Source organism: Pholcus phalangioides, unplaced genomic scaffold (genome assembly GCF_987345545.1).
Source record: "Pholcus phalangioides strain wild (caught in Gottingen) unplaced genomic scaffold, Ppha-v1.0 ptg000004l_1, whole genome shotgun sequence".
NCBI lineage: Eukaryota > Metazoa > Arthropoda > Arachnida > Araneae > Pholcidae > Pholcus > Pholcus phalangioides.
In genome coordinates this window covers 26,253,344-26,274,489 of record NW_028301597.1, presented here as the reverse complement: position 1 = coordinate 26,274,489, position 21,146 = coordinate 26,253,344, and the positions used below count along the sequence as shown (strand labels likewise).

The 21,146-nt window shown below is 37.8% G+C and overlaps 1 protein-coding gene across 4 annotated transcripts in view; it reads right to left on the bottom strand.

Moving 5' to 3' along the window:
• Positions 1-6,782: 6,782 nt before the first annotated feature.
• The window catches only part of LOC149087002 (sodium/potassium-transporting ATPase subunit alpha-like), an 82,343-nt gene continuing 67,979 nt past the window's right edge, over positions 6,783-21,146 (bottom strand). For all 4 annotated transcript variants that reach the window (XM_089231218.1, XM_089231216.1, XM_089231215.1 and 1 more), the window contains 11 exons: positions 20,561-20,753; positions 18,335-18,510; positions 18,085-18,221; positions 17,704-17,921; positions 17,461-17,562; positions 17,188-17,342; positions 14,871-14,965; positions 13,103-13,277; positions 12,788-12,918; positions 8,743-8,844; positions 6,783-7,814 (listed from right to left, as the gene is read on the bottom strand). In XM_089231218.1, coding sequence (XP_089087344.1) covers positions 7,694-7,814; positions 8,743-8,844; positions 12,788-12,918; positions 13,103-13,277; positions 14,871-14,965; positions 17,188-17,342; positions 17,461-17,562; positions 17,704-17,921; positions 18,085-18,221; positions 18,335-18,510; positions 20,561-20,753 — 1,605 coding nt within the window. In that variant the 3' untranslated portion in view covers positions 6,783-7,693. The remainder of the gene's footprint in view (positions 7,815-8,742; positions 8,845-12,787; positions 12,919-13,102; positions 13,278-14,870; positions 14,966-17,187; positions 17,343-17,460; positions 17,563-17,703; positions 17,922-18,084; positions 18,222-18,334; positions 18,511-20,560; positions 20,754-21,146) is intronic.

Below are 21,146 nucleotides of genomic sequence, written 5' to 3'. Positions count from 1 at the left end.
CAAAACAGAGCACTAGGTCAAAATGTGATATTTTATATATTTATTAATGCTTATAGATTTTTTTTTTTTTGGTGTGGAACGGCGTTTCTGAACCCGAAGATAGATAAATAGATAAACGCGAGAAATAGTTTGAGGGACGGCAGAAAATAGATAAACGCGAGAAATAGTTTGAGGGACGGCAGAAAATAGATAAATGCGAGAAATAATTTGGGAGACGGCAGAAAATAGATAAATGCGAGAAATAATTTGGGAGACGGCAGAAAATAGATAAATGCGAGAAATAGTTTGAGGGACGGCAGAAAATAGATAAATGCGAGAAATAATTTGGGAGACGGCAGAAAATAGATAAACGCGAGAAATAGTTTGAGGGACGGCAGAAAATAGATAAATGCGAGAAATAATTTGGGAGACGGCAGAAAATAGATAAACGCGAGAAATAGTTTGAGGGACGGCAGAAAATAGATAAATGCGAGAAATAATTTGGGAGACGGCAGAAAATAGATAAACGCGAGAAATAGTTTGAGGGACGGCAGAAAATAGATAAATGCGAGAAATAATTTGGGAGACGGCAGAAAATAGATAAACGCGAGAAATAGTTTGAGGGACGGCAGAAAATAGATAAATGCGAGAAATAATTTGGGAGACGGCAGAAAATAGATAAATGCGAGAAATAATTTGGGAGACGGCAGAAAATAGATAAACGCGAGAAATAATTTGGGAGACGGCAGAAAATAGATAAACGCGAGAAATAGTTTGAGGGACGGCAGAAAATAGATAAATGCGAGAAATAATTTGGGAGACGGCAGAAAATAGATAAATGCGAGAAATAATTTGGGAGACGGCAGAAAATAGATAAATGCGAGAAATAATTTGGGAGACGGCAGAAAATAGATAAACGCGAGAAATAGTTTGAGGGACGGCAGAAAATAGATAAATGCGAGAAATAATTTGGGAGACGGCAGAAAATAGATAAACGCGAGAAATAGTTTGAGGGACGGCAGAAAATAGATAAATGCGAGAAATAATTTGGGAGACGGCAGAAAATAGATAAATGCGAGAAATAATTTGGGAGACGGCAGAAAATAGATAAACGCGAGAAATAGTTTGAGGGACGGCAGAAAATAGATAAATGCGAGAAATAATTTGGGAGACGGCAGAAAATAGATAAATGCGAGAAATAATTTGGGAGACGGCAGAAAATAGATAAACGCGAGAAATAATTTGGGAGACGGCAGAAAATAGATAAACGCGAGAAATAATTTGGGAGACGGCAGAAAATAGATAAACGCGAGAAATAGTTTGAGGGACGGCAGAAAATAGATAAATGCGAGAAATAATTAGGGGGACGACAGAAAATAAATTAACGAAAGAAATAATTAAAGGACCGTCCTTAAGAAAATAAATGAATTAAAGAAAGGATTTAAGGACCGTCCTAAAGAAAATAAATGAATTAAAGCAGCAGTTCTCAACCTTCTTTGTATCGCGCGGAGCCCTTTTAAGTAAAAAAAATTCTATGGCGGAGCCCCGTAGGCCAATTTTTCTGATTCATCAAAGTTACTGATTTATTTTTACCATTTAAAAACATTTGTAATTATTATTTTTTAAATTTTACTGTTGTTTTATTTATTTTCCTCGAGCGGCCGCGGAGCCCCTGGAGAATGCACAAGGAGCCCCAAAAACTCCTAAGGGCTTCGCGGAGCACCGGTTTAGGACCGCTGAAATAAAGAAACGATTTAAAGATCTCAGAAAATCAATGAATGAAAGAAATAATTTGAGGGAGGCAGAAAATAAATTAACGAAAGAAATAATTGGCGGGAGGACAGAAAATAAGTAACTTAAAGAAACATTTATAAGGACCTCACAGGAAATCAATAAAGGAAATAATTTGAGGGACGGCAGAAAATTAATAAATGAAATAATTTGAGGGACGGCAGAAAATTAATAAATCAAAGGGAAATAATTTGAAGACACTGACAAACAAATGAATAAGTGGAGAAGGGACAATTTAGATACCTTTAGAAAATAAATAAATAGGAGAAATAATTTTCACATCTTTAGCGAAAATAAATAATTCGCAGGCATTCTAACGTTTACCGCCGCGCACATAGTGGAGCGAATAAGTACGAATTATAAGAATTTCGACTAGGAAGTCCGAATTACTTATTTTTAGACGGTATCATATACGGAGTGTCCAATAAGTTCGTAAGTATAGTATTTTTAGAGTTCATAAAAATAGAAGAAATTGATTCATTTGAATGCTATTTGCGAAAAAGTTTTGCTCAAGAGTTGGGATTTGTTTGTTTTTTTTTGGTACAGAAAAAAAGTTCAAATTTTTATCGCCAAAGGCACGAAAGAAAATTACTGGAAATATGCAAATCAGAGAGTCTTATAAAATGCAGGTTGGCGATTAGCAGCTCTTTCCTGTCACTGACACTAACACGAGGTTATCATGGGTGGTTGAAGCACTATTATTGGCTTAAGTTGTTTTACCTCAGGCACGAATCACCGGCTGAAGCTTTACGAATGTTTCAGAAACGGAAAATATTAAAGCAAAGGTTCAGAAACAATCAATCTTGCCAGACTGGTTTCCCTAGCCCCCTCTATCGACAAAAAATTTAATTAGTTGAATTAAATTTAGAAGTTAATCTCTTTCGTGAGAATAACTTTTCGCGAACCGCATTCAAATGTACCAATTCCTTCTATTTTTATGAATTTTTAAAATATTTACGAATTTAAGGCACATTCTGTATTTAATGCATCTAAAGTTATGTACTGACTATTAGGGGTCATTCAAGTATTACGTCAGCATCGAGGGGGGGAGGGGGTTTCGGATTTTCTGACTTTTGACGACAAGGGAGGGGGGGGGGGGTTTGAAGGTTGCTGAAGTCATCAACCACCCCATTTTGAAGATATGAAATATTCTAAGCTGCTGATGTCAGTGTTTTGCTGACAAGGGGGAGGAGGTCAAAAATGGCTGAAAATCTGCTTACGTAATACTTGAATGGCCCCTTATGAATTGATCGAAATGCTTCATGCACAGGCGCCAGCTTAGACTGAACACTGATCTATTGTACAACCAAGAACATGCGATATACCAGGGGTTCTTAATCCATTTCAGCCGCGACCCCAAATCAGCAACAAAACCAACTTCGCGACACATGAAAATGTTTGTTTTTCAAAATTAGTGAAACTAGTGACGCAATACGTGCATTTATAGTATGTATTTGTACGACCCATCTTGGAAGCTCCTGGGAATCAAGTTTGGGGTCTTCATCCATGGCTCAAGAATCGCTGGCTGTTAGTGGATTTGCACGAACAATCCCCCTGCAAATCGAGTTTGGGTCGTGATCCATAGCTCAAGAATCCGTAGCTGTAAATGACATTCGTACGACCCATCTCAGAAGACCCTGTGAATCAAGTTTCGGTCGTGACCTATAGAATCTCTGGCTGTGTGTGTGTGACTGAATTTGTACGACCAAGCCCCTGGGAATCAAGTTTCAGTAGTGACTCGAAGCTCAAGAGCCCCTGGCCGTTAGTGTATGGAAACGACTCATTTCGGAAGCCCCTGTGCCCAAGTTCAGGTCGCGACCCATAGGTTAAGAATCCTTGCGATATACTATGCCAAAAAATTGGAGAAATCCATTCATCTACGAACGAAAAATAAAGTTTCAATTGCATTGACTATAAAAATAATTTTGAACTCATCACGTTTAATGAATAATTAATTAGTCTCCGTTCGAAATTCCGTTCGTTGTATTTGTATTAATAACCTAGCTAAATTACACCGAAATGCACGTTAATAGGGAGAAACATTAATTACTCTTGTACGTTTGTTGAAAATGAATGGCCTCGTCGTTACTTGGGCACAACATTTCCGTTTTCCATATTCCGCTTCCTGTTTTTTTCCTCCCATATAAATACACACACACAAACGAATGTTAACTAATGGAACTATAAATACCTTGGTCTTTGTTGGTCACGGAACATTTCCTGAAAACTGTTGCTTGTCCTCGAAGAAAATAATACAAGCCTACATGAAAATTATCGAGTCCACAAACAATTTGAATGCACAAGTGCAATGAGGGCGTGTTTGTGAGTGGTATAAGTGATAATAATGGTGAAAGAGACATTTGTGACACGTCAAGTAGCGTGACAAAATCGTATCAAGTTGTAAAAGTTTCTGTGAAAAAAAAAAATCTATATTCTCCCCTTGTACAGTGCCTTTACGAGTGACCATGTGACCCGTAATTTACAGGACTTTTCGTTACTCGCCTTTTTTTTTAACAAAGCTTACTAGAATTCGTAATCCTGACTAAAATGGTGAATGAAGATAATTTGGATAACTAATTAGTTATATATGATGATAATTATAAAACTATAAGCTTCCATCGGAGATGCCTTTAGGGATGAGTGACAAGTGCGGCCGCACTGCGCCCCGCAATTGGAGAATCCTACTGCACTCTCAGTAATATAACTGAAGTGTGATAATATTTATGACATATGAACGAGCCGCTTTCCCACTTGAAAAAGTCCAGCAGGTATACCTTCAACGCGAAACTTGCAGAACATGAAAATTCATGCATCTGTCGTTTCCACTGCAAAAATCTGGAAGACAGATGGCCGAAGTTGTTCATCCTTTTTAAAGTCTTGCCACAGACCTACAACTGTACAACCATTCAATCAATGAACTTGACTCATAGTTAGAAAAATTAACTGCAGATGGCAGCACCACTATACACAACAAACTTCACGTCAGATTCACAACACCAACTCCGCATATTCCAGTTTGTTAGAAATTCCGCAGAGGAATGTGGCCGAGCTGCATGTGTGGTTTAGTAGTAGCTGTTCGCGAAACACGCGCAGCTCTATGACAACATAAATATGTTACATTATATATTATACATTCACTCACAACATATATTCCGGAACTCATCAATTCGTCAGAGAAATGTTTACGAAGTGCACGTACAGTTGTATAGTAGCAGAACACACACACACGCGCGCAGCTCTGTCTCATCCAATCCACAACTTTAGCGATAATTGATAATTTTATGGTGACAATCGGTGATGTCCTATATTTTCCCGTACTGATCAAACTCAATGGCCCGCATGTGTCTCGAAGAATTTATATAGTACTTTCACAGTCAACCTAATTCTATTTCTTTTTTAACTTTCTACACTTTGCATTTACTAGATGTAAAGTGAATTTTTACTTACATTTTCTACACTTTACATTTACTTTATCAATATAAGGGGTCCCTCTGAAATTTCTGGCCTAGGAGCAACGCTCAAAGATATGGAGTTGAAGCACGAATTATACCACGAGATATTTTTGGGGATCAATATTGTTGAAGGTTGCGATAGGTGTACCGATTACGGCCGTCTTAACAACATTATGAGCCCAGTTGTCTCGGGGGGTGAGCGATGTACTGGGACATCTATAGCTATAAGTGTCTACCTATTTACATTTTTATTCTAAATCAAAATTATGTATGAAGTTGATTTTCTGTGTTTCTCAACTTCGAGCCGATCTCCCCGTTAAAAAAAAGCGGCAACACAGTGAGCAATAGGCACAAATATTCACTTCACTTCTGAAATATAGATGGCAGAACTGAAAACTCAGACCCAACACTATACATGCTCTCAGACTGTAAGGTACACATATTCACACTTCTGGCACAACTCATTCGGTAGTAAATTGCCCGGAGTTGTGCTCGATTTGAAAGAAAGCACTAATTATATACTATCATAGTATATTAAATCTCGTTAGCCAACGCCCCCCCCCCCTTTTGTTCTCTTGAAACCCTGGACCGTGCCCGTCCGTTTCTCTGATATGAGCTGCCTGAAGTCTTAACTGTTCATCAAAAAAGCTATAAACATTCAGGAACATTTTTAACGGAGATGAAGAGAATTTTCGAAACCCCCCATCAAAGACAGATATTGCACACTGCTGCAGAAATCAGCACAGCGGCCCGTCCTTTCAATTTTTTCCGAGGAGGTGGGGCCCAAAGAATATATACTCAATATATATATTTCACCTTGTAACTTCCTTTCTTATTATTTAGAAATTCACAACTTTCATAGCCTTCGAGGTTAGTAGAAGTTGTAGGCAACTCACAACACGGAACTATAATTGAATCGTCAGGTTTAACAAAGGAATGAGTCCAACAATCAAGTTTTTGAGAAATTGAAAAAAAAAACTGCATAAATAGTAAGGATTTCATTCAATTAAACCACCAAATTTTTGGCTCCTATGTCTGCCTCCTGGGGGGGGGGGGGATAGGTCTTTGTTTCTCTTTCTTAACCACTCACGTGTAGAGCAAAGCTTGGAGATACTTCAGAGCAGTGTTTGTCAACCTGTGGATGCCTGCGACCCGGTTGATTGCTTCTTTGTGAGTGGAAAGCCCGGTAACACATGACCAATGGAAAATGAATAGGGGGGAGGGGAAATGAAACAGTGAATCACTCACGGCCCGGTGCTGGGTCGCGGCCAAGCAATTGAGAAGCACTGCTTCGAAGTACAAAAAGTAATTTTGTTATTTTCGGTCTTCATTCCCTCCTTAAACCTGCCGATTAAATTTCAGAACCTTCTACACATCGATATCTATCGTGGCACCATCTGTCCGCTGCAAATACATATAAAAATAAATCTTTCGTGGTGCCACTTAGCGGTCAGCAAATTTTTAGTCTCCATGTAACAACATCACCCGCGAAAAATGAAAATAGTTTTCTGTCATATTTTTTTTGCCAGATCCATATTTCGGCAACACTACAAAGTAGCGTCACCACTTTATTAAGACACTACATACAACTTATAAACAGACACGTGATAACAAAGAGAAATAATAATAATCAACTATTATGAAGTAGCATGCAAATACAATAATGAATGATGATTCCGTCAGAGAAAAAGGATGGTATGACGTCATGTAAAAGAGTTAGTTGTGATTGGACGGGAGAGATTTTTTTTTACATATTATTTTTCCCCTTTCGGTTATTTTCATAGGGCAGTGCCTTGTGCTGGAAATCAAATTAATTCTCTCTCGAACAAAAATAAGTTTGAATAATTAGGATCGAATTATCACAGGGTGAACACGTCACAATCAACAGCAACATCATATTACAAATACAATATTACAATGTTACTTCCATTAAGATTTTATCGATAATTAATGAGATGTTCAAGTCTTTAACAATAACGTCATAACAAAAAAAAAAAAACCTTATCGATTAACCAATCGATAAATCAATCAACCATCATTAATTGCACTTAAGGTTAGATGTGTTTTTTTTAGACGAACATCGACGACGACAACGACACTAAAAATAATAATAAAGACGAATGATAACGTTCATTTCAGTACTTCCAAAAAAAAAAAAAAAACATAACACTATATGTATATCGATGATGGATTTGTTCTAAGAAATATCGATCCTACAACAATAAGAATGAGAAGAAGAGTCAGAAAAAGATCCCGTGCCTTATTAAAGTATAAAATATAGAGTAAGAGTTAAGGCGCCATTTTGATCTCTGTCGTGGTATATAGTTTTTTTTCCTCATTCTTCTTTTTCCAAAAAATAAAAGAAAAAAAACAAAGATAAAAGTGTAAATATAAGGAAAGGGTTGAAAAGTGTGTGTGAAAAGAGTTCTGGCATTTTCTTTAGGGTTATTTCTTGTGATTTTTGTTTTCTTTTAGTAATAAGACTCTCTTTCAACCCATCCTCCGGGATTACGTCTTAAGATTAGCCGCCGGATCTCGTCGTAAACGAAGATCAGGATTGAGAAAGGAATAGCCGTGAACCACCAATTCACCCTGCAAAACACAAAAACATGGAATTAAGATAAGATAATTTTATTTAACCAGTTGAAACCCAGACACAAAATATTTCGGGGGCTAAGCTAGCTTGTGAACCCACAAAAGTAATAATTGATACATGTTTGGTTTGTCGGTATGAGAGGAAAAAAGAAAAAAGAAACCACATACATGTACAGTCGAATCCCGTTGTAACGAACGCCAAGAGACCGGAGGAATCACTTCGTTAAAATGAAATTTCGTTATAAAGGAATTCTAGGTTACCTAGTATTGTTTCTATGTAAACTTAATGGCATATATATCAAGTTTCGATGAGATACCTCCATCAGACCATTTTGGTGGGGGTATTCCATTGAAACTTGGTATATATACGATATAAGGAACCTGGGAAAAAGAAAATGCAATAAAAAAGAGCCAACTTTTCACCTGGTGGTCAGAAATTGAAATATTTTTATTGAGTAAATCTTTCTCCCATTGTCTCCTTAAGATATCTTGAAAATGTGGCTGTATTCGGATGAGTAGTTTCTGAGAAAAACTACTCAGAGTACGGGAACTTTAATTATAATCACCCTGTAGTTTAAACGTATTATTACTATTATTCTTTTCGATAAATAAATTTTGCAATTTCTTATAGGTGCGCACATGAAACACACGCACAGCACCTTTCTCTACAATACGGACCTGTCATCCCGATCTTCACTTTGTTTGCCCATTGCCGAACCTTCCCCCCCCCTCCTCCTCCTGCGTAAGCCTCTGATTGACTGAGATCGGTTTTCTACGGTTTTCCAATCTTTAAATAAGCAAATGACTGCCTTCTTATTATAAAAAAAAAAAAGCTCGTCTCAAAACATTAGGATAAATAAAGAACGGGATCTTGCGCACAACCGACAAAGATATCAATAAAATTTTTGCATCGAGGAATCCTTACTTGAGAGGATACATCCGGAGACCTTTATCCATACCAGGAGTGTAGGATAGGAAAGCTGCTAAAGCCGTCTCGAAGACCAGACCGAAGTTCAAGACGTGGTTCCTGTGTAAATAAATAATTAATATATATATAATGCGTATTTTTTAAAATTTTTATGCTACAATTTATAAAAAGATTTTTTTTCCCCGAAGAAAATACACTCGAACTGCTCTAAACGGATACTATTGTGGTTAAAAAGACTGAAGCGGATTTTCCCACTCATCCAGTCGTGCAAAAATCGGTGAGATAACTTCATTATCTCGTCCAAACCCCAATTATTCTGAAACTCTTTATAACGAGCATTGGGGTATATTCCGCACAAATTTACTTTTTAAACTGCCGCTGAAAATTTAAAAAATAGCGCATTAGAAAATTTTGATTTTATATATCCTGTTTTTTTCCCCTTGTCTTGTGCCATAAGCGATATGAAGAGGAGGTTATTCTATATATTTATTTACCCTATTAATAAAAATACACTACATCCTTTCGTCTAAGATTCACTCTGTACTGAATAATGCGAAGATTTCTAGAAAATCAACGAACATTTTCGTTTTCGATGTAAATTATAGCATCACAGCTCATTGCAAAATCGCGCAACAAACAAGCTTTTGTACATGGTATTCAAACACATGTAGAAGAAAGGAATGGAAACATTCTGTTAGTTCACTTTTTACAATTAGTCTACTTAATCGGAACAAGCCTAAGATCTGTTGTTACTTTGTTACTCCTCTGTCTTGGTATCGAAAGTGATGGAGGTGTGATGACTGTCCTGATCAAGCGTAACACATTGAACATTGAAGGACCGGACACACCCCGCTTCCCATCTCAAGGAGATATCGAAGCGTTCCCGAAAGATGGGTGCATCCGGAATTTTATTAAATACGTATATATATCTATATAAATTTGTATAACAGAATAACAAGTCCAATTACAGGAATTATTAAATCAACGGAATTATTATGATAAATCATGATCTAAGAATCGAAATCTAAATTGATATTATAGCGTCCTTGGCACGTCCGGACTCGACAATCAAATTCCGTTGGTGGCGGTCCGTCCGCGTTCGTTGGATGTCACAAGTTATAGTCGTGTAGGCTGTACAACGACGAATCGATGTCATGTTTGCGTCACATGTCTTGGTCCAAGTGTCCAAGTCAGCCCATGTTCGGACACCCAGGTGTTTCGGTAATACAACTAGTAACACAACTATTCCAACTAGCCAGATGCAGACTTTTTCACAACACATTCAGTGTACACCATACTCTACTTGGAAAAGGTTTTTTGCACTATACACTTACAGAGGTCCGTTGATATCCTTAATTTCGATTTCCCATAATATTAAATCCGTTTAAAGCATAAATATCTCAACGATATAAGTTGATGCCACTAATTAGAATAACGAATAATTTGATCATTCGGGTATTGTTATCACTTTTGTAAAGAACGGAACGGATCAATATCATAAAATGGGGAAAAAAATTCGTTAAAAGTTATCGACATCCAATAAGCAATCAAAGTTTTTTCCGTGGAAACTTTCTATGCGCATTCTGAAGCTGGGAAGTTTCAACAAACTTAATTTTTTTCCCCTGCAAGTTATAGTTATCAGGCAGCCAGCCTATGTACGAGGCTAAAAGGTGTTCTCTCTCTCTCCTCTCCCTTGTTGAAAAAACATTTCCGCATTTAGGTAATCAGTCCATTCCATGGTATTCGCTGTGTGTGGAACTGCTTTTACAATGGCCTTCCTGTAGTAAAGGCAAATGTATGACGGAAAAAAATGCGTTTTTCTTCAATTCTTTCAGTTGACCAGATTCAAAATTCTTTTCTCGAAAGACTTTCTCAAGGGATCTATAAAATGTATTGTGTACCTAAAAAAAAATATTGTAATTTGTGATATACGTTAGACCAGTGTTTCTCAATCTTTTTTTTTACCCGCGCCCCCCCCCCTTTGGACTATATTTTTTCTCGTGGCTCATCTATCTTACCCAGGGTCTTTGACCCTCATCCAGACGTGAGATCCTTTCTACGTAGTGAATTAATTTTTTTCAGTAAATTTACATTAAAAAAATTTTATAAATAAGATCGGTCTCCAGACCACTGGGCTAGAACTTATTAATCTCCCCTATAGTCCGAGTACAATTCAGGACAGTCTCAACATCATGGGCCCTTAAGCAAAGTGATGTTCTGGTAGTCCCTGATTAGTTGGAAATAACAGCCTAAATACTATTTTTCAAAATTTATTGTACTGTAAAAAATCTCATGAGGAGGGGGAACAGTTATGGATGTGAGACCCCCCCCCCCGGGCATGGACCCTCGCCAGAGTGGGACTGGCAAAGCTGAGGCTCCGATATGTGTACATCATTTTGTGTTTTTCACAGTATAAATATAGAGGGACTCATGAAAAGTCTAATCAAGTGGCCTACGAGAGACCTTGTCCTAGCGGTCCCTGCTGCAAAATGTAGAGCGTCAGGCCATGGATTATGAGTCCATGCCTTAAGATGGACCCTGGTTTTGTGGGTGGCTTTGTTGGATTCTGTAAGTAGTCACGCCCCCCCCCCCAATATTTCACTTAAAACATGCATGTTCAACCCATGGCTTGCGACCTCAAACGTAACTTTGTAAAAATGAACGAAGCAGCACATTTACAGATCATTTAAGTGGCCTGCGACACATTTACAAATCAATCAGTTGACCTGGAGCCTGTTCTAGATAATTTAATTGAGCCGCGATTCACATTCCCAAATCACTTGAGTGGCCCGTGGTACATTCACAGATCACTTATGTGGCCCACGACACGTTTTCAAACCAACGAAGTGTGGCCTGTACTCTTCAAAGGTTTGAGCACCCTTGACTTGAAAACTTTATTTCTTCACACCTAAATTTTTCTTCTCAGCCAAACGACCACCCAAACGACCTAACGTGGCCTCGCTTACCATTTCACCACTTCATTTTCTTCCGTGGTCTCCTTGAAATATCCCAGTTACACAAGGAAGCCATATGGCCCCCGGTTGAGAACCACTGCATTATAGTCAATTTCATTTTATCGCCTCACATGGCTAATTAACAAAAATGAAAAACATTTTGGTTGGGGGGGGGGGGTATTGTTTTAGAATGAAAAAAGAAAATTGACGACTGAAAATTTTGCAACCAATTATGTGGGACACAAAAACGGTTGTCCTGCTGTACCAATACCCATTTACCATACGTCCCGTTCAACGAAACTGGATGTATGCTTGCGAACGGGTATTTTCTCAGATATAGTTATCATTCGGTTATTGTTATCAGAAACTCCAAGGCCCGATGTGATCACATTACGCAGCGTGGTATGCACAATGCAATAAGTAACTATTTTGACAAAACATGTTATTATGGATAATATTTTCTAATGTAGTGCAACGTCGGAAGATTCGAGCAGCTCGTGATCGTTTCTGAGAGAATCTCCGTATATTCAGTTTTCGAGAACTCATCGGAAGTTTTCGGTGAGATATTCCTCGGTGATGATGCATCATAACATTTCCGTTAAGCTCATATCTTACCAACGTTTATATTGAACAGCGTCTAGAAGACGTTTGAGAAGAGTTTTGCATCTCGTGTGTACATCTTATATATTGTTTTGACTTGTTAATTACAACTTTGATCGATCGTCTCACCACCATGGATCCGGAGATTTTCGGAAGATTTATTCCAAGTCATTAATTCGTTGTCATGATTTATACAACATGCGTGTGAAGTCCCCGAATGTGCGTTAACTCGTCGGGCTTCGGACCCAAATGAATATAATGATTACACTCATGTGACTTTTTTTTTAGACGCTGGAATAGCTTTTTTGTTTGATGGATCTGCGTCTGGAAAACTCTGTGTCGATCATCAAAGAACAGCCTACGCATTAATAACGTTTTCTCTAATAATTTATGTGCAGTCGGGAATATTATCAATTCACGTAGAATTATCTAAAAAATGATTACATACATCAATTGATCGATAATAACACGCAGAGATATATACGTACTTCATTTTCTGATGTAAGATGGAATTCCTCCTTGTCTTGCAAATGATAAGATCGGCCCACTGCACAATCACGATCGAAACGAAGAACGCTGTGTGACAGGTGTATTCCAGTACCTTACGGTTGTGATACGTCTGTAATGATCATCAGTTCGAAATTAATGAATATTTCAGTATTTCAGCATGTTTAATATTCTGAAGAGATCACCCATTTCTCCCATAAAATATTGAAATTCAACTACAATTAGAAAGGTCCTTTTGTGAGAAAACATAATTAAAATTCATTGATATCACATTAGAAGGAGTCGATAATACACACCCATTCTTGGTTGTAAGAGTCTTGTAAGTCATTAACAGATTTCGAGTCCCATCTGGCTCGTAATCCGAACAGATCCTTCGGTAGGAATCCATTCTCGGCCATGATCACGAAATAAGTAAAGAAACCCGCAGCAGCTTGCATGAAGCCTATCTGACCATAGGCCATCGAAATCAACCTATTGAGTGGAGAGGGGAAAAAAAGAGTTCATACTCAATTAATTGTAAAATCGCACTAAGTACCAAAGACAAATACTATCTCATAAGTATCCTAATAGAAGAGGAAGAATAAGACTATAGATATGTTCTGTCGGGAGGGTGAAAATTTTGTAACGCCCGGCAGGTCCGGAACTACAGGGGGGGCAATTGCCCCGGGCGGTAAAATTTAGGGGGCGGTAATTTTAGGTGGGAGCAAAGAATACCGTTACAAAATGATCGAATTTTAAAGTTGGGGGGAGGCGGAAAAAATCCTTGTTACGTCCTGACGCCCAGCATATAGAAACAAAATTTTTTTCTACAATATGCCTCCCTCTCCCCACCTCAGTCAAGCGGACGAGAGTGAGTTTCAGGTGGGCAATGCTGGCTTGCGTCAGCATTCGCAAATTTTGCGATCAGTATCGGTACACGAAAAGCGTTACGACAGGATAAGTTTGCTAACTTGGCCAGCACTTGCTAAATCTCGAGAAGTGTCTTGCTTTTGCTTTTAGTAGAGGCAGTTCATTTAGTGCTTAGGCACAGGACATATTTTTCACCTTTTCTGGGAGGGGGGGGGGGCATGCTTCCTTAATATTTGACCGTTTTTATTTGATTCTTGAAACGTGAGTTGCGTTCCGGGCAGAACTGCTGTAGCAATTGCCGATCGGCCGAATTCTGCGGATAACCCCTAGGGGCAGGTCGAGATTTATTTTCATGCATCATAAGTAACCAATTCCAAATTGAAAACTGATATCATGTCCTGTATTAATCGTAATCTCAAGGAGAATACGCAAAATGAAACGGGCTAACGCCTTTCACTCACAGGAGGTTTAACGATGGGAAATATGTCAGTTCTTGTAATTACTAATCACGATGAATTAAGGTAATTAAGCTAATGAAAGACGGTTATGAGGATATTTACATATAAGCAGTTGACTAATATAAGTCAAGAAATAGTGGTTTACGATGAAGAAATGATAGGAAAAAAACTGCTGACACCAGCCGCATCGATTATTGTCATTCTATTTAGCCATGAAAAATTACTACTCGTCGTTACCCATGATACTGTTTGAAACCTAAGTCGTGACAGTTAATCTACAGGAAACCACCACGCGCAACGATAATCTCGATAATCTCGCTTGAATCGAGGAGTTGACAACTGCTGGTGTGTGAAAGATATACGTTTACGTTCCGTAGCGTAAGCAGGATTTCCTCTAGATACTAGGGGGGGGGGGGGAGGGGGAGGGTGGTGAGCCCCGAAATCCCCCTTTGCTTCCATACCCCCCCATTGTATACCTTGAAGAAAAATTTTTTTCAAAAGTTTACCATGTTTGGTATGAAAAGTTTATGGGAGTGGACATTTATCCCTCGAATTTAGTTGCTCAAACAAGACCACAACTGATTTCTGATGTAATTTGAAGCTTGAAAAAAAAGCCAGGGGAAGAAAGCATCGACTTATTTGTTTTTATGCAACTTTAAACTGACAACAATACTAATAACAAAATTATAATAACAAATAAATAAAATCAAAGTTCAATCCATCATCATTAACTTGTGTCAAAAGAAATCATAACCACCTTTCGTTGACGAGTTTGTCTGTCTTTGGATTTCTTGGCTGTCTCTTCATGATGTCACTTTCAGCTGCTTCGTAAGCCAATGAAATTGCGGGAACCTGAGAATTGATGCGGAAAATTAAAAATTGGAAATATTTTTTTTACTTTCTTAAAAACAAAAACAAAAAAAGTAAAAGAGAATTTAATAAAGAAAACTTGAGAAGTTTTCCTCTTTTAATTAGTTTTTTTTAATTATACATTGGAATAAAAAATAATGACCAAATACTATTATCTATATATATACCTGCCAAAGTAACCAAACTGAATAATGTAGATAGGAATTTATTCATGTAAAATTAAATGCCTGATTATTTTTCATCTTTAGTCTGTTACTTTGATAATAAATGATTGCATTAGAAATACAACATCCGTGATGTCACTTGGTATGTCAGGAACTATTGGTAAAAAATATTCTCGTCTCTTATAGTGCAGAGATAAATTTCAAATTCATTTGGTGAAAGTTTTTGTTGAATGCATAGGGGAAAATACAATTTTTTCAATGAATTTGTCAAGGAGATAACCAAATGTGAATGAAAGAGAAGAAAAGGGTGTAGCTGAAGAGTTCTCGTGAGAGAGAAATATAAAAATAAAATTTAAAAATATAAAATAGAAAAAAAAAGAATTTTTTAAAATATAAGAAAAAGAATTAAAAATTAGTAGTAATTTTCCAAGATAAACTATGACAATTAAAAGCTTTATGCTCCTCCAAGTCACACAATCTCTTTTATTTCAGGGTGTGTGATGTTCTGCCATTTATACATAATATTTTGCATTAATAACTTTATTCACATTGCTTTTTATCAATGAGCACATGTGAGATGTTCATTAGGAGACTGTATGAATTTTAATTACTATAAATAGTCCACTAAATTTGCAATGTTGCGAAGAAACACAGTGAAAACTAAAACATAATTTTGGAACTAAAATGTACCTACTTGAAAAAAACTCTGACAAGATCATAGACAAAGCACTGGAATTCAGCTGTATGGTAATGCATTTCTAATCCCTTGCACTCGAAAAACATCAGCTGTAATGCAATACTGCTAAGGGAATTCAAGTATTATGTCATCCTGGATGGGGGGGGGGGGAGATTCGGATTTGCTGACTTTTAATGACAGGGAATTGTTGGATAAATAATACAAAATATTCATTATGGAATCTTCACTAGGAATGCGAAAAGCTAGAAAAACCTTTCCCTTGTTTGTGGGACCTGAACTAACATTCCCCTCCCTATTGATAAGTCCTCAAAAGACTTCCTTCTCTAGTAGACCTCTCAGATTTCAACAGACGCCCCCATGTCGTGTCTCACTTATAGGAGGGGGAAGGGTCGGCTAAACGGTTTTGTGTACACTCAGTACATCACATGCGTTGTCCTTGAGTGATTTTTTGCACTTCCGTACATAAGCGGATACATGCTCTTTGAACGGAGGGGAGTATGGTTCACAGAGGGTGTGCATGGTGATCGAGGGAGAATGATCTACTTTCGCCCTGCCACCCCATGGCAAGTTCTTGAAGGGCGATCCCAATCAGAGGCGTACGCAGGATCGAAGGGGGACAAGAGACTTGGGGAGGGTCGCAATGCAATGAATTTCTTAAAGATAAATTTTAAGTTCTTAGACTTCAAACAACATTGAAATTAAAGAAATTGATTATAATAACATACAAAGGTATTTTCTTCAGATATTTTAAGTTTCACGCGTTTTTTTGCATCAAAACTAAATTTTTATCATCGCGGGGGGGGGGGGGGGGTCATAAAGGGCTCATGCATCCCCTCCCGTGAACGTCTCTGATCCCAATATGCGTTAGAAGGTGGGGGCAGAGCTGACGAAACTTTGCTGACAAGGGAGGAGGGAATCAGAGTTTTAGTGACTTTTGCTAAATTGGGGGGGGGGGGGGGAATCAAAAAAGTCTAAAAATCTGCTGACGTAATACTTGAATAGCCTCTAAAACTATGTAATACTGTTAAACTGTCAGTATTTCATGCTGGAGTCACAACAGTTTGCCCTACTTTATAAATGCATTATAAATTACTACAGTTATAAATGCATTATCCCCGCAAAATCTACTTGATCATCTTCCCTGACCAAAAACTTCGGAAGAAAGAAATACAATTCAAAATTTTAACCTTCCAAGTCTTCTTCCCTTAACAAAATTTCCCCCGTGTAACTTTTGTAGAATATTTCACATTTTCCCCGACCTTTCAGGTCGCTGGGAACAATGAAATGACAGAAAAAAACTCTCTGGAATAAACAATATTTCACGAATGAAGAGGTAATCTCACCATATCAGTTCCCAGATCGATGCACAAGATGGTGACGGTTCCAAGTGGCAAAGGCACATCGGCGAGAATAAAGAATAGGAAAGGCGTGATTTCTGGTATATTACTGGTCAATGTATAGGCGATAGATTTCTTCAAGTTATCAAAGATCAGTCGACCTACGAAAAGAATCGAATGAAAGTAAGTACAAGATTAATTATCAATCTTATTTCTGCTGTATCAAGTACAGAGTATTTTATTTACAGTTATATGCATATAATTTGCCAATCAAGGTACCTTCTTCAACACCCGTGACAATGGAAGCGAAATTGTCATCCAATAGGATCATATCAGCGGCTTGTTTGCTGACGTCACTACCAGCGATACCCATAGCGACACCTGTACGATATCAACAAATCAATAATGAGGAAAGAAATCAATTTTTATAAATACGAATATATATAATGACTAAACATCTAAACAAATATATTCTGAGACTAATTTTACGAAAAACGATTATCCAAAAAATACATTACATACCGATGTCAGCTTTCTTTAGAGCAGGGGAATCGTTGACACCGTCACCTGTGACGGCAACGATGGCTCCTTGCCTCTGGCAACCTTCCACGATGATGAGTTTCTGTTGAGGTGACGTCCTGGCGAATACGATTTCGGTGTGATAACGTAAGATTTCGTCAATTTCTTCAGAATCCATCTCTCGGAGTTGACCGCCGTGGATTACAGCTGCCTTGGCATCCCTGAAGTTAAAAAGCAAAAAAAAAATTAGTTAATAAAATTAAATTTATATTCACAAGTACAATCACAGCAATCAATCCAAGCCAATCAAGCAAAGAGACAATGGTTTGATGTCCTTGAACGTGAACGACCAAACCAATCATCGAATCAAATAAGAGTGAGCACCTTGGATCGACTTCTTCGAGTTCGCATCCTTTTCTCATTGCGATGTCCTCGACTGTCTCGTTGCCTTCGGAAATGATGCCGACAGATTTAGCGATGGCAGCTGCTGTGATTGGATGATCACCAGTCACCATTATAACCTTGGAAGAAAAAAAGGGTGGTTTAACACAATTATATAATCTATCCTTCTCCAATCAGATTTGACTCATTTGATCACTAATATTTAAAAAAAAGTTGGGAAAACCGTCATTACCTTGATTCCAGCACTCCTGCATTTGGCCACGGCATCCGGAACAGCTGCTCTTGGGGGATCAATCATAGCGATCAGCCCAACGAACCTAAGATTACTCAGTGGGAAATTCTGCTCCTCGGCGTCGAAAGGATAACCGTTAGGGAATTGGTCCTGCGGCAGACGCATGTCACAGAATCCTATAATTATCAATTTTAGAACAAAAATATAACATTAACACGACTCATCGATGTTGCAATCAAAACTAAACAATTTAAAACACGATCATGGCGAGAGAAAACATGAATTCGAATTAAACTCGCTTATTCTTTGATATTTGTTTTCATTGATAACTCATTAATGGGTTCAAACCTCAACTGGAGAGAACGTTGTCTTTCGAAACTGATTTAAATCTACTTCAAATTATACGCTTAAGTACAATACATAAAAAATTTAACATTTATTATGACATACCCGTGCACAAAGTTTTCATTTCACGCGCCACGTTTTGCCGAAGGTTATATCATTGAGACATAGATTGCCAAATACTATTCCAAAAAAAAAAGGAACTGATTACACTAATTTAAACACACTTGATATATCAAGGAATGAGACTTTCTACATTTTTATGCATAGATTAACTTTGGAAAGAAGGGTTTGTTGCCTCCGAGCCTGGTCCTGCGGACATGTGCACGAATACACGCTACTGCGCGTGTTATATGGAAGGAAAATTGTGTGTCTTTGTGCATTAACTAGTGCGCTTTACTAGTTGCCGTGCCCGGATCGGAAGAAACTCGATTCTCGGCAGAGACAACAAACCTTTCTTTCCGAAGTTCGTCTCGGCACCAATATCCAGAAAGTCTCTTTCCTTGATGTGTTGCGGGCTGAGAAAACCCACCTATCTATGCTTGATTGAACTGGTGTGGAGGTTTTCATGAACGTTAATCAAATATTTAGTTTGTGAATTTAATATCATATGTGAATGAAATTCAGACATTAACTCTCAAATACCTGACGGTTTGACAAAGTGGCAGCACTGTATCGTTCGGTATTTGTAGTAATGGCACATAACTTGATCCGTCTGTAACGCATGTCAGCTTGGTAGAAAATATTTTAGTAACGGTCGTCTGTGTGATGATCAAAATTACGTCTAGGAGAGAACGTGGGATGGATCAACTGCTATGAGAAGAAGGTGCTTCGACAAGGGGAATCTTCTGAAAAATACAAGCCCCGTGTACAGGCACGTGTTTAAAATGTCCAAGTCCGAAGCCTTATCTTCAGATAGACAGTTGTGATGACAGTATGAAAGTAGGTAGCATCCCGTCACGTTGTAACTCGCTTGGACGCATTTATCACACACCACTATATATTGCTTAAATTTTCTCTAGTTCTCTTCAGACGACACGTGTCTCAGACAGACTAACCACGTTCTACGCTGTTACTAGAATTTTTATGCCAAGCAGTAATTCCGCCTCTTTGTTAGCCCGACAGATATTTTTATTGCTAGCCTTGTTTATATTTCATTTAACTAAAAATTTAAAATGACACAGGGATATCTAGAAAAAAAGATAAGATAGAAGGAACCAAAAGCACAAAAAAATGGCATTCTTTACAATATAAATAATCAAACATTACATAAAAACAAAATGATAACAGTAATACGTCAGCTGGAAAATATGGCGATAAAAGTGTACCCCCGGAACAAAACAAAACTCAGTTCTTATCGATTTTTTTCCCTGCATGATATTAATTAAATCCCCCGATAGATTTTTATAGCAAGTATTTCATTATGTCTTCGAATCTGAACCTTACTCAAAACAATAATGGTATTATTAGTTTTTATTCCAAAGACTAACAAAAAAAAGCAGATGCTGAATCAATAAAGGAAAATCCGGGGTTTTAACAAGACGAAGTTAAAGCATGATTAATTTTATTAAAGAACTCAATGGGAAAAGAACATACACACACAATGGTGGAGGTTATAATCCGCGTTGAAATAAGAGGAAAATGTGGCGATAATCTGGTTAAGCAATGAGATTTCATTACCTTTCAGTGGATGAAACAAAAACAAAAATAATGAGAAAGAAAAGAGTAAAAACATTTAATCCTATCTCCGTAACATACGTTCATTAATTAAACGGGTAAATGCTGATTGAAGTTACTTGTAAAAAAAACCCCTGAAATAACGAGTTTAAGAAGGTTAAAAAATCCATCTTTAATGAACATTATTATTATTATTATTAATATTACCAATGACTCTTTCACCGAGTCCTCCAAGCTCGAGGTAAGCATTATTGAAGGCTTCTTTCATTTCGTCATCGAGGATCTTGTCTTTGCCATTGATAAATATAGTCGAGCACCTGTCGAGGATCCTTTCTGGAGCACCTTTCATACACAGTAAGTAGCTCGGGTCTTTCTGGTCATTCATCTCGTGTATAGTCACCTGCGAATTTTTTATCATTAACTTGACGACAAGAAAGCGTGGATTTTTTCATGAAATGGTTCGGAAAAAAAAATGTTTTTGGCTAGAAATTATAAAGGACTGACATACCGATGTGCCATTTCATCATGACCACTTCTTTTCAATAATTACAGTGCTTGGACGTGGAACACGGCGCATGCAATTTCGTATCACCGTATGTATTCCAGCCCACCAAGGTTCCTTAAACAAGTTTAATAAGCAAGTCGCGCACAGATATCTGTAAAGACTATTTTACCGCACAACAACTCCAGTCACACATCGCCGTATGGCAATTTCCAACTAGTGGAGAAATGAAGGCGCTATCTGTGGGGGGGGGGGGGGAGTCGCCCAAGAATCGATAGGTAAAGAACTTGT